Here is a 14,162-nt window from a genome sequence, read left to right as displayed (position 1 = left end):
ATAATACCTAGGCTATTTTGACAGGCCTTGAGTGTGGTTATGTGTTGTAAGGCTAATGTGGCTTGTGCTATTTTAAACGTTTCATATTTGTTTACACGAGAAGAAGGGCCGCCTTTCGTCACATAATCACCGGAAGTGCACAGAATGACGTCAGAGGCAGCGGAAACAGGTATGAGGGACAGAAAGTGCCAGAAGCAGCCAGAGAAACAGACCTAAACATGATATTTCACCGTTTTGTTTAAACCAAGCCGATATCAGACTGATCGTCGAGCAGCACGGGGCGGATTTAAAGACCGTCTGTTGAGTTCATGACACCGTTTATCGTGTTTTAACGATTACGTAGCCGAAGCAGATTAGCTTCCATGCTAATGTAAAATCATAATATGCTCTTTAAATATAAACATTGGTTTTACGAATCAAAAGAACTGAACTGTACCTGCCGTAATGGGGTTTAAACACAATACATAACGATATATTGTCTTTTCGGGTTTGTTTATAGAGTCTCGTGCATGTAAACAGAAAAGGACACGTAGCTACAACAAGAGAGCAGTGCTTGTATTTATATAAACAGCCTTTCTGTTTGAGCTTCCTGTGTGTATTCATAAATGTATTTAAGAGGAGTTTCAATTTGATTGTGAAGGACTTGTTGTCATCTATAATAAGGACACCTGGTTTCCTCTGCACTGGGATTGGTAGATCAGAAGAGGAAAACTGCTTTGGTTTGGACGGTTAACCCTATAAAGTCGAAGCTGAGCAGCAGTCAGGATGCCTCTGCTGTTTCTGGAGCGCTTCCCCTGGCCCAGTTTACAGACATACACAGCCCTGAGCACAGTTCTGCTGGCCGGGGCCATATTAAGTGCCTACAGCACAGTCAGAGACTCAGAGTACTCGTCTGCACTGACAGAGGACTCGCACAGCGCGCCTGATGAGGAGCTCAAGCTGGACCAGCTGGACCACATCGGGAGTGTGGCCACTAAAGTGCTGCTGCACCTCATCATGGACAGTCTCTTCGTCTGGGTGCGTGAGACTCGAGTGGTGCAGATTTAAAACCCACAAGGGTCGATCCGTGTCTTTCTTTTGTTAAAGAAGTTGTCATGTTCCCACAGGTGATGGTGAACACGGCGTGCTGCATCCTCATGTTAATAGCTAAAGTGATCCAGTGCATTGTGTTTGGACCGCTGAGAGTCAGCGAGAAGCAGGTAAGAGTCATGTTTGAGGAGAACACTGTTGCAAACGACCATAATGCATCTTGTGTTAGGCAATAAAATGCAGTCTGTCTTTGCTGCAACATGTTTAAATAATAAATAAATGGAAAAAAATATGTAATAACGACATCACAACATCCTTGGTTACTTTGTCGGTTCCATATAGATACATATAGTCAGTCTTCATTATCTTGGTGCTTTCTTAAATTTATATTAATTAAGTCATTGTTTATTTATTTTTTTTAAGTTGAATTTGTTGTTTTTAATGGTTGAATGACATGCTTTTCAGTGACCGATGGAGACTATGCTCAACTAATATAATGCCAGGGTTTACATATTAAAACAGAAGTTTATTAATCACATATTGTTGTTGGTAGACTTTGAAACTGTAAAGGGGGATTTAACCATTCAAAACAATGCTGTAGTTACAGACAGAAGACTATAATCTAATATACGACAAAGAATAAGCATAATAAATAAAAAAAAAAAAAAAAAGAAATCAATGCTTTTATTCAGCGAGGTTGAATTAAATTGGTCAAATGTGACAGTACAAAAACCATATGGTTCCCACACGCAACTGTTGAACACTGACAGAAATAATAAATGTTTCTTGAGCTGCAAATCAGTATATTAGTGATTTCTGAAGCATCATGTGACACTGAAGACTGGACTAAATTGTAATCACAGGAATAAATTACATTTTAACAATATATTCAAATAAATCACAGCTATTTTAAATTGTAATAATCTTTCACAATTGTACTGTTTTTACTGTATTTGTGATCAAATAAATGCAGCCATGTAGAGCAGAGGAGACTTCTTTGAAAAACATTTAAACTTTTGATCACTAGTGTATATTTTTGTAAGTTCCTGTGAATTTGAAGTGTTCAGCATGTAAAGGGTATATTGCCTGTACTGAAGATGTCTTGATGTCGGTCTGCTCTTGTGCTCTTCTCTGTCCGACAGCATCTGAAAGATAAGTTCTGGAACTTCATCTTCTACAAGTTCATCTTCATCTTCGGCGTGCTGAATGTGCAGCGGGTGGAGGAGGTGGTGCTGTGGTGTCTGTGGTTCTCCATGCTCATCTTCCTTCATCTGATGGTGCAGCTCTGCAAAGACCGCTTTGAATATGTGAGCAAAACGTCTTTACCACATCAATAAACACTTAATGTTCGTGAAGAGTGGAAGCTTTTATTTTTAGTAGTAGTACTATTAGACAAATTTATTCAGGAAGCCATTTACTTCACATGACATACTTTCATCATTTCCTGTTTTGACAAACATTACCATTTGCTTAACTGCTAAAACATTCACTCTGAAAAGCAAAATCTCAAGATATCTTTTTTGAGAATCTGAGTACAGTTAAGACATTTAATTTAGTTTTTTCTTGGCTCAAAATATTGATTTAATTACCTAAGTTCCGTCTTTCCTTACCCGCTTCTTTTCTTACTTTCTTTCCTATGTCCTTCACTTCCTTATCTGCTCTCTTCCATCCTGATGTCCTTCTTTCTCTCCTCCATTCATGCTAGTCTTCTTCCTTTCTTATTTCCTTCCTTCCTTCCTTCCTTGTTTCCATCTGGTTCATCCATTCACACTTCCTTTCTTGCTTCCTTATTTACTTCACATCTCTTTCCTTCATTTCTTCCTTCCTACCTAAGTTTATTCCCTTCCTACTTCCTTCCTTTCTTTCCTCCTTTACTTTTAATTTATTCCCCCTGCTTCATTCATGTTTCTTTCTTTACTTCCTTCCCTCCTTTATTTTATATTCTTATTTACTTCCTGTCTTACTAGATTTATTCTTTCCCTCTTCTATTCATCCTTCCTATCTTACGTCCTTATTTACTTTGTGTTTTTCCCTAACCTCCTCCCCCTTTCCTTACCTTTTTATTGACTTCTTTCATGTTTCCTTCTTTACTTCCTTCCCTTTACATTCTTATTTACTCCCAACATTTTCTGTTTTTTCTTTCTTGCTTGCTTCCTCTCCTCTTATTTACTTTTTTCATTCCTTTGTTCACTTTTATTTACTTCATTCCTTTCTTGCTTCTGTCTGTCTTACTTCCTTCCCTCCTTCATTTGCATTTACTCCTACCTTCTCTTCTCACTTCCTCATTTCTCTTCTTCTTTTTTTTGCTTGCTTCTCTTCTTCCTTCGTTTTGTCCTTCCTCTACTCTTCCTTCCCTTTTTTCTCTTTCCTTCTTACTCACTTCCTCGCTTCCCCTACTTCTTTATTCATGTATTTATATAAGTGCTGTCAAACGATTAATCCCTTCCAAAATAAAAGTTTTTGTTTAAATAATATATGTGTGTACTGTGTATATTTATTATGTATATATAAAAACAAACGCATGCATGTATATATTTAAGAAAAACATGTTATGTTTATATATTAAATATTTATATATATATATATAATAATATCTAAATGTATATACAAGTAAATATTTTCAAAATATATACTGTATGTGTGTGTATTTATTTTTATGTACATAATAAATAAACGCAGTACACACACACATATTATGTAAATAATGCGATTAATTACGATTATTCGTTTAACAGCTCTAAATGATATATTGTGTTGTTCTCTCTGGCAGCTGTCGTTTTCTCCCACTACTCCGATGAGCAGTCATGTGCGAGTGTTGGCTCTGCTGGTGTCTGTTTTGACGTGCTGTGGCGGTCTAGCAGTGCTCTGCGCTCTAGTCGGGCATCTTCACGGCATGCACACTGTCGCTTTCATGGCGGCTGAGGTAAGAACTCTTTGCAAACCCTTCTAAGTGACCGTAAAGAGAGACATAGTTGCTCTCATTTATTATTCCGCATTTTGGTCGTCTCTTTTTGACAAATGCGTTCTGAATCAAGCCCAAACCTTGTCTCCTGTCCTGCAGTGTTTGCTGGTGACAGTGCGCACAGGACACGTCATCATACGGTGTGTGCTCTGTTGAGAATGCCATCAGATTTCTTCATCGTGAGGGAGCAGAAGCATGAATCTGAAGGTTTTGATCTGTTATTTACAGGTATTCCATTCACTTGTGGGACCTGAACCATGAGGGAACCTGGGAGAACAAGAGCTCATATATCTACTACACAGACTTCGTCATGGAGTTAGCCATCCTCTGCCTAGACCTGATGCATCACATACATATGCTGGTGAGAGAAATACTCGTGAATGGACAAACAGGGTTACATACAAGGAGGAGTGTGTGACTGGCCCATAGCGATTGATGAACCTGGCCTGATAGGACTCATTTGACTTTTATTAGAGTGCTGAATCTAACATAATGTTCACTGATCAGCTGTTTACAGTTATGACCTTGATTTGGCATGTGATTTGTGGCCCAAACGTCCCGTGATTTCTTTCTCCTCTCACTTCTGTGTTTTATCTTCAGATGAGTTTTTTTAATAATTCAGAGTAGCTCTGGGCGATATTTTCAATTGTCAGCCTGTGAGATCGCGATACATGATATTATCGTGCTGATTTGTTTATGTATTTATGTGCTTAGTTTCATTATCGGAAATTCCAGCGTAAGGCTAAAAGCAGTCTAATGTTTTTAATATGACTGAATTTGTATTTAACATGATCATTTAATAGAAGCACTGTAAGGTTCTAATTATAAGGCTTACATTTCCTCAGTTATTCAAACAGCAGCTACAGAGAACGAGCAAAGAGCATTTACATTACCAAAGAACTTCTCTGACTTCAGTCTAGTGTGACTTTATGCACTTTAAAAAACACTCCCATTTAATCAGTGAGGCTGTTTACATTGTATGATGAAAAAATCTTATACTTACTTCGCACATACAGCCCTTTGTTGTTGATGGTGAGAGAATTTGTGACAGAGCTGAATTGTGACCCTGGACCACAAAACCAGTCTTAAGTCGCTGGGGTATATTTGTAGCAATAGCCAAAAATACATTGTATGGGTCAAAATTATCCATTTTTCTTTTAGGCCAAAAATCATTAGGATATTAAGTAAAGATCATGTTCCATGAAGATATTTTGTAAATTTCTTACCATAAATATATCAAAACGTAATTTTTGATTAGTAATATGCGTTGCTAAGAACTTAATCTGGACAACTTTAAAGGTGATTTTCTCAATATTTTTATTTTTTTGCACCCTCAGATTCCAGATTTTCAAATAGTTGTATCTCAGCCAAAAATTGTCCAATCATAACAAACCATACATAAATGATTATTTATTCAGCTTTCAGATGATGTATAAAAATCAATTTTTAAAAACTGACACTTAAGACTGGTTTTGTGGTCCAGGGTCACAATTCAGTCAGCACGCGCTAAACAACAGAACTCTGGTGTTTCAGCGATGACTCATCTGAATGCCACTGATTGGCCACTGCATTTATAAACTCAGCAGAATCATAATTTAGAGTATCTGTATGATCATGTGTTGTTGTTTCTCATTCCCTTGCAGCTCTTTGGGAACATCTGGTTGTCCATGGCTAGTCTTGTGATCTTTATGCAGCTGCGCTATCTCTTTCACGAGGTGCAGAGAAGAATTCGCCGCCATAAAAACTACTTGCGTGTTATTGACAATATGGAGTCCAGGTGAGGAGCCTGATGCTTTCAGACTTACTAATAAAACAACTAAATTTCTACAGGCACTGAATTATATTGCACAACTGGTAAGTAAAGATGCTGAAGTAGATAACTTGTGGCTAGAAACCAGAAGTTAGCACAGGATATCACCACTTGTCTTTGAAAAGAGATTTTACCTTTGATAAGCTGCTTTGTATGTTTGTGTGACTACTTAGTTACATTAATATAGTTAATGAGATTAATTCTCCAGGTTGTGTTTTCCTGAAAAATAGAAGGATTTTTATTTTATTTTTTATTTTAATTAAATGCATCATGGTTTCTACAGAAATATTGAAACTGTTGTACAGTAATTATCAGCATTGATAATAATTGTTTCTTGAGCATCAAATCAGCATATTAGAATTAATTAATTACACTAAGGCCCGGTTTCACAGACAGGGCTTAGACTAAGCCAGGATTAGGCCATAGTTCAATTAGGACATTTATGTAATTTTTATAAACGTGCCTTAGAAAAAAACATTACTGGTGTGCATCTTGAGACAAAACAAAGGCACTGATATGTTTTAAGATCAGTCAGTGCAAGTTTCTTTCAGTTGAAACAGCTCAGACTTACATTTTAGTCTAGGACTAGGCTTAAGCCTTGTCTGTGAAACCGGGGGTAAATAAAGCTGCAGTCCGTAAGTTTTGCCTCTTTGTCGTCATCTCTGTTTGAAAACCTGGAAAAAAATAAAATAAATTACTTTCCAAAATATACAAAATTTTAACCAATTCAAATAATACCATAACTTTACCAACAATCAAATGGGAAGAAGACCTTTCTATTGCTCCTGATACCGATTTCTGGACTCAAATCTGTAAAAATATTTATCCCATGACTAAAAAACGCCAACCTTCAGCTCATACAGTATAAGACTCACCACACTGGGGAAAGGCTGTCTAAAATGGGATTCACATCAGAAACTTGCTCGCACTGCTCACAAAATTGTCCGGACACATATCCACGCCACATGGCACTGCCCACCCATTAAACACTTTTGGAAAGATGTCACTGAATCTCTATCCTGCCTCCTGGGCTGCCGCATCCCATTACCCCCCTTACTCTGTCTACTACTGGGTGATCTATCAACTCTCAATCAGGAAATAACAAACAAAAGGATACTCCTCGTAGCTTTAGCCATCGCCAAGAAAACTATCTTCTTGAACTGGAAATCCCGAAACACTGTTCACATAACGCATTGGAAAAATTTGCTCACAGACTACATCTTCCTAGAATATTTTTCACCTCCTTACAATACTTCGGAACCACAACACTCCAGATCAGGCCTCATTCAACTCTTACAAATCTGACACACTGATTCTAATTATTTATTTATTTGCATATTATTATACATATTTATACAAGGTTTTAGTAATACTATGAGTGTTTTCATTACTATTATTATTATTATTATTATCATTATTAATATCATAGAAACATTGAGCAGTAATAAGATTATGTTGATTGGATGATGTTTTGTATAAGGACGGTAACGGTTTAACGAAGATCATAACACTAAATATACTTAAAATATATAAATATAACTAAATCAAATCTGTACCCAACATATACCACACATGTTTTGAATGCACCGCATGCTGATTTTAATGCACCACACCCTTCTTTTAATGCACCACCTCAGCTTAGGCATACATACATATACTTACTATGAATGGCAGGAAAAAAAAAAAAATCACTGACACAGAGGCTAGGATAGATGTGGTATGTGTTGGGTATGTGCCATTATTACATTATTATTATTACTATTAATATTAGTTTTATTGTTATTTATATTACTGCTGCCGTCATCACAGAATATTATTATCATCATTACCCATCTTTAGTATTATTATTATTATTATTATTATTATTATTATTATGCATGTTAATACTACTTAAAACTACTATTATTCAGATTTATCATTGCTGTTATTATCATTGCTGTTCTATTGCTGTTTTAGTGTTTTTTGTTCAACGTATGTTGTGTTTTGCACTCCTAATAAAAAAGAAAAAAAGAGAAAAAATTAAAACCTGGAATTGCAGTTATTTGCGCAATTTGAACAATTGTGTCATTGTCATCTGAACAAGTAACAAGTCTGCCACATTTGTTCTGCCCAACTGAGGATTACAATAAATCGCGCTACCAATGGTGATTTAATCTAAAGATCAGTTAGCTCATATCACATCAAACCGTGCAAATCATTATCATTGTTATACTTTATTCTCAAATAATTAATGTTAACAACATCAGCATTGCATGACTACGTATATATATAGTGTGCATGTAGATTTCAATTTTTGCACAGTCTAATATCTAATTGTCATACCATTCGAATTTCATATTAAGAAATTTAAAATTGGAATATAATTTAATTTCATTTACATGTGTTTTATAAACGCATAATCCTTTTTGGATTACAATCAGCCATCAAATGATGCATTTAATCATTCTAGCTGCTGTGAGAAAAGGCTATAAACGATCCGCCACCTGCAGGATCCTCACATGCGATAGCATACGAGCCGGGACAACTTCTTTATGTTTACAGACGTGACGTAATGACACAGCAGCATGCTGAGATTTCCTGCAAATTCCTACCAGTATCCTCAAATCAGAAAACATTATTATAAGCTAACTGTTGTGAATCGGGCTAAAGTAAGGCGATAGTTGTGATTATGTACTTGCTCAAATATTGATTTCAGATCATTTTTAACCAAAAAAAAAAAGTTACGGACTGCAGCTTTAAAATGTATTAAATTAGAAAAGTTATTTTAAATTGTAATTGTTTCAGATTACGTCCCCCCCCCCCCCCCCCCTGTATTTTTGATCAAATAAATGCGGTATTGAGCAGAAGAGATTCAGATTTAAAAATCTTACCAACCCCAGAAACAGATGAACAATTTATTTGTTTGTTTGTATTTGTTTGTTAGTGTGTTCCCTTGTACATCGTCTCACTATTTGTTTAATATATTTAATTTATGCTGATTTTATTTTATTTTTTTAAATGTTCCGACAGGATTATTTTCATTACTATATTAGAGAACCTTTGTAATATATTACAGTTAAATAATTGGTTTAAAATGTACTTAATTATCATGAAAATAATCAGTTTCCACAGTGCCAGAAAGGTTCTAAACATAGTCTTCATGTGTATCATATGTTTGAATGTGTTATTCGATGTATATTATGAATCAGAAGTGAGCAGACTGCTCCATTGGCTGATAAAAACCAGACCTTGTGTGTTGACATGAACAACTCTCCTTGTGCGCAGGTTTGCTGTGGCAACGCCTGATGAGCTGATGGCTAATAACGATGATTGTGCCATCTGCTGGGATTCAATGACTACAGCACGCAAGCTGCCCTGTGGCCATCTCTTCCATAAGTGAGCAATAACCAGCTATTGTCAGCACTCTAGTGTTGTGATATTTGAATGTTAATCTGACCATTAATTGTTTATGTCCAGTTCCTGTCTGCGCTCTTGGCTGGAGCAGGACACTTCCTGTCCCACATGCCGTATGTCACTGAACATTAATGAAGGCGGGAGGGAGAGAGAGGAGGGCCAGAGGGAGCCGCTGGATGATAACATTGCTGCTGGACCAGGAACAGAGGCCCGACCGCACATCAACCAGCATAACCACTTCTTCCACTTTGATGGTGAGACGTTTACATATTCACGCAAAATCCAGACCATTTACTGAAGGTTAGCTGTAGCAGCTTATCCTTAACTTACAAAATGCCTATTCAGTGCTGAGCAAGTTGATCCGCCCTGATAAACAACAGTGAACAAAGTTTAGCCAATCAGTCATAGCAGAATACATTTACTTATTGAAGTCTTATTGGTACAGTAGCAAAAAGCCTGTTTATATGGATAGTTAAAAAAATGTAAATACAAAACTGTATGACTGCAAAATATCTATCTATGGTTTAATATTGATACCGTGAGATCCAGGCAGACGAGTAATGGCTGTGTCAGAGATCAATTTTCAAATAAGGAAAAACTTATTTATTAAATAAAATTGCATTAATACAATAAAAAAATAAAGTAACTATGAAAATTATAATAAGATGTCAATTTAATTCTAATTTTATTCAATATTTTATACTAAAGTGCAGAGTATTCCAAATTGTTATATCTAAGGGACAAAGTAGTGAATATCAGAAGAAAAGCCCAAAAGAAGTAAGATGTAAGCAGAATGCAAGGAAAGGGGAAAAGCAGAAGAAAGGGGAGAAAAAAAAGAAAGAGTAGAAGTAAGCCATCATAGTGGGCACAAGGAATATATGAAGGAAACTTGCATCCCTCATTAAATGGTGTTTATATCTAATAAGAAAAGGTCAAATAAACTTATCCATTATGTCACTCATCTATTGTGTCATATGTTGTTGTATCAATCATAGGTCAGGTCAGGCTAAGTTATCATAACCAGTCAGATGTTGCGGTAAAATAAAAATAGAGGTGTGGCAAGACAAGGATTTCACACCTTTAGAACAAATACAGCAAAACTAGCACTGTCAAATATCATATCTTACATATTACAAACACAGTTTCTGGAAAAGAACATCTAGTACCGTTAATGACTAATTGTCATAGTTGAATGATGTCCAATATCTAACAAACACCAGTAAAGAATATATATGTGCATAACATACATATTTTTGGAGAATACGAACATAAATCAAACAAAAATAAAAGATAAACATAAATGAGTAACGGTAATGAGTAAATATATTAATCCTCATCAAATATTCACATTTAAGTTAAGAAGCATAAATCAATAAACAAGTAATAAATTAATACATGGATATGAAAATCAAAGAAAATATAACAACATCGATTATTGGATGCACCAAATATATTATTCTTATTTTTAATAACCTCTAATAAACAAATAGGCTTACGGTAATTAAAGCATCATATGATATATTAATCTCCACTCATTCGCCCTCAGGGTCCCGCATTGCCAGTTGGCTGCCAAGTTTCTCTGTGGAGGTCATGCACACCACCAACATCCTTGGTATCGCGCAGGCCAACAACTCGCAGCTCAATGCCATGGTGAGTCCTTCTGCTGGCATCCAGCATGTTTACAAACAGCCTCATCTGTTCTCCACAAGTTTCCACGTTATAAACCTGACTTTCCTTTAACTTCACAGGCCCATCAGATCCAGGAAATGTTTCCACAGGTTCCTTACCATCTGATCCTGCAGGATTTGCAGCTCACTCGCTCTGTTGAGGTCACCACTGATAACATCCTGGAGGGCAGGATCCAGGTACCTTTCCCAACACAGGTGAGGTTAACACCTCTACCTAAAGGTGTTTATTAGCTGCTGAAGTAGTATGTTGCTTGCATAGAAACTAATTTAAAAGCATGTTTCTCTCCTCTAGCCTGTGGAGCGCACCCCCATACAGGTAAACACTGCTGCTGAAGATTCAGCGGGTGCCAGCAGCAGTTCAGAGGTCGCTGCCCCTGAGACGGAAGACTTTGAGGTGCGGGGGAGCCGCTTTTCCAAGTCCGCAGATGAGAGACAGAGGATGCTACTGCAGAGGAAGGAGGAGCTACTCCAAAGAGCTCGCAGGTGAGTCTCCCTATAACTTCTTAACAAGTCTGAGCTGAACAGCTTATGCTACCTTGCTCTATTTTGCATGAAACGGTTAAGCCATCTTTTCACTATCGCCATCTTCATTCGCATTGTTTGCTGCATTTCACCCCCTAGTGGCCTTTGTACAGTTCTGTTTATTCACTGTGGTTGAATTAATTATCAGTATATCCACACAAAACAAATGTCCACCAATACATTTGAAGTAGCAGGTTTTCTAGGGCTAATGTAGGTCACAAATTACTTAATTGTTTTGGAAAAAGTTATTTATAACCACCAATTTTTAAAGAAATATTGTTTGTAGAATAACAATTTAGTGGGAAAACACCAATAATTCTTATCTGATTAGATTACGTAACATTCAGTTGGGTGGTCACATATGGTCTAGCAGCAAAAGTTCAAATATTTTAACACAAACAAAGCTCACATTGAGTCCGAGAAAATTCTGGTCCACGCAGCACTGGTACTACTCCGTTGAAAATAAATGACTTCCAGTCTGTCATATGTCAGAGATAGTGAAAAGCTTTACAGTATCTTCAATGATCAGTGGGAGTGCCCCAAGTCTTTGTTTTAGGTCCGGTTAAGTTTTAATATAACACTCTGTTCTCTCTTTGTTAGACGTTATCTACACAGAAAATCTGATGAAGGAGATGTGTTTTCTGTTCCTGCCGCTGATATTGATGATGCCATGCCCTCCATGGAGGATGAAGACTCCGATTCAGTGACCTTGAGGCGCAGACGACTGGCGGCCGCAGCAGAGAGACGCATGCAGAGGCAGGAGCCTCCCCCATTTTGAATCAAGCAAAAACATGCATGATGCGCCTATGGTACAGCCATGCCGTCATACAGTTTTGAGCTGATCAATGCACATTTGTGCTAGATGCAACTATACATGTACCCATCAAACATCAAATTAAAAAGACACATGCATCTTTCATTCATGTGTCTTCCATAGACAATTTTTTTTTAAATGTTAGTACCGAAACAAGAGCATGGTTTGGAGATCTGTTCATACATGTAAAACAAACAAACAAAAAAATTGGTTTTGGTTCCTGAGTTTGCACTTCTTAAACGTCTTTGTACAAATCAGACAATTTTAATAATGTTATGTTGCGTACTAACTGTTCGACTCTAGAGCTTAAGCAGCAAACAACATGCTGGGATTGATCTGTGTTGTGAATTTTGAGTTTCTTTCTTTTGCCAGCGAATATCCACACGATTTTGCTGCTGTTTAGCATTTGAATCTGCCTTTAAGTCGGTTGGCTCATGCGCTCGAAAAGAGACAATCTTGCGAGTTGGAGTTACGCTTACAATGCCACCCCAGCATTTTAGAGTCTCCGAAGACCGTTTAAAAGGAAAGTGGCATAGATCCTAGTGTCTGTTCTCGCATTGTTGTGACAACAAATTGCTCTGTGCATCATAAAAGGTGTTCATTTTGTCACATGATCTTGTTTCTCTAGTGTTGTCATTCAAAACAGACATATTTAATTCATCTCTTATTCTAAACTTGTACTAGTGGTTAAATAGTGAGAAAATGTTCACTTCCTCCCTCTGTTTTGTGCTGCAGTAAAGGAGAAGCATACGGTCAGGGTAGATGTTGTGTTTAATTTAGTGAAAGTCTGTTCAATGTTGTCCTGGTGTCATTTTCACAAAAACTTTTTCCGTTAGGGTCAAATTAAATGGAGCATCTACTCTGACTAAGGTCCTTTTGGTTTGTTCACACATAACACCGTTACGGTCATTAGGTCGGTTTTGTAGCTTTTTCATCAGCGTTTTATTCTGTTTGTATTTGAATGGTTTTAAAGACATATATTACTCTGCGTACTAATGCTTATAAATGCTTGTTTTTTAACTGGCCCATAGCATTTATAATGTATTTTCACAGGATAATTTGGCATGGACGCTGCAAACAATTCAGAATCTTGCATGTTGAGTTTGAAGTGTACAAGCTTTTCATGTAATAGCACGTGACTTTTAATTTGCATTTGCCTTCTGTTAAATAACCGCAATCTCAAGTTGAACCATCATAACTATGGCCACTTATACAAGAACTTATTGGCTTGATAGCCTGTTTGTCGACCTCGAAAAAGAAGTACATCTTCAGAATTGTCTGATGTTTTACACTGTGAATCTATTCTATCAAATACTTGTAATGTCACACGTGGATGATTTGATCACTTTTTTTTTTTTTCTTCTTTTTTAACCTTTCATGTGGGTGTCTTTTTCTATGCATGAAATCACTGACACTATTTGTTTCCTGATCAACTTTCCCAAAGACTCTCCTAGTGATTATAATGAAGCTGGTTGTTGTGATTGTAATGGCCGCAGGTCGATGTAGAATATGTTTGTTTTGGTTGCACAGATGCACCTTTCAGCAGTATTTCTTAAAAAAATGCATTAATTAAATGTCCACTGGAATGATTCAGATAATAATTTGTGATTTGATGGGCGGTCAAGCTGTTTGCTGGAAACCAGAGGGAAGCATTGGATTGCTTTATGTACACAATTCATTCATTTGTGCCTCAAATCTACAGTGGATCAATAACAGTTTGATTTGTGTAAATAATTTTGTAATAAAGACTGTAAAATACATGTGAAATGACCCTGTACAAAATAAAAGTCACAGCTGCTTTAGAAGCTTTTACCCACATTTCCCAGTGTACCGGTGTGTTTTCTGTTCAATATTTACAAAAACACAAGGAACATATAAAAACATTACAGGTGGCAACCCTGAGATACAATATTCCATTTTTTCACGAGTCAAGTCTAGAAAAAA

General features: G+C 36.7%; 1 protein-coding gene across 4 annotated transcripts; it reads left to right on the top strand.

Moving 5' to 3' along the window:
* The first annotated feature begins 98 nt into the window (after positions 1–98).
* Positions 99–14,036, top strand: amfra (autocrine motility factor receptor a). 4 transcript variants are annotated; one of them, XM_058767113.1, is made up of 14 exons: positions 99–169; positions 664–1,017; positions 1,107–1,199; positions 2,172–2,336; positions 3,800–3,952; positions 4,091–4,131; positions 4,220–4,352; positions 5,635–5,768; positions 9,066–9,176; positions 9,258–9,448; positions 10,741–10,844; positions 10,943–11,077; positions 11,175–11,365; positions 12,005–14,036. In XM_058767113.1, exons 2-14 carry the CDS (start codon positions 766–768, stop codon positions 12,180–12,182), a joined length of 1,881 nt encoding a protein of 626 aa, XP_058623096.1. In that variant the 5' UTR covers positions 99–169; positions 664–765; the 3' UTR covers positions 12,183–14,036. The 4 variants fall into 4 exon arrangements, with proteins under 4 accessions (XP_058623096.1, XP_058623098.1, XP_058623095.1 ...); XM_058767115.1 differs by having other exon boundaries at positions 127–169; positions 697–1,017; XM_058767112.1 differs by having other exon boundaries at positions 155–169; positions 641–1,017.
* Positions 14,037–14,162: the final 126 nt, after the last annotated feature.

The sequence above is a fragment of the Onychostoma macrolepis genome, chromosome 25, assembly GCF_012432095.1.
Source record: "Onychostoma macrolepis isolate SWU-2019 chromosome 25, ASM1243209v1, whole genome shotgun sequence".
NCBI classification, from domain to species: domain Eukaryota; kingdom Metazoa; phylum Chordata; class Actinopteri; order Cypriniformes; family Cyprinidae; genus Onychostoma; species Onychostoma macrolepis.
The sequence above is the reverse complement of the archived record's forward strand: the minus strand, read 5'-3'. Positions and strand labels throughout refer to the sequence as shown.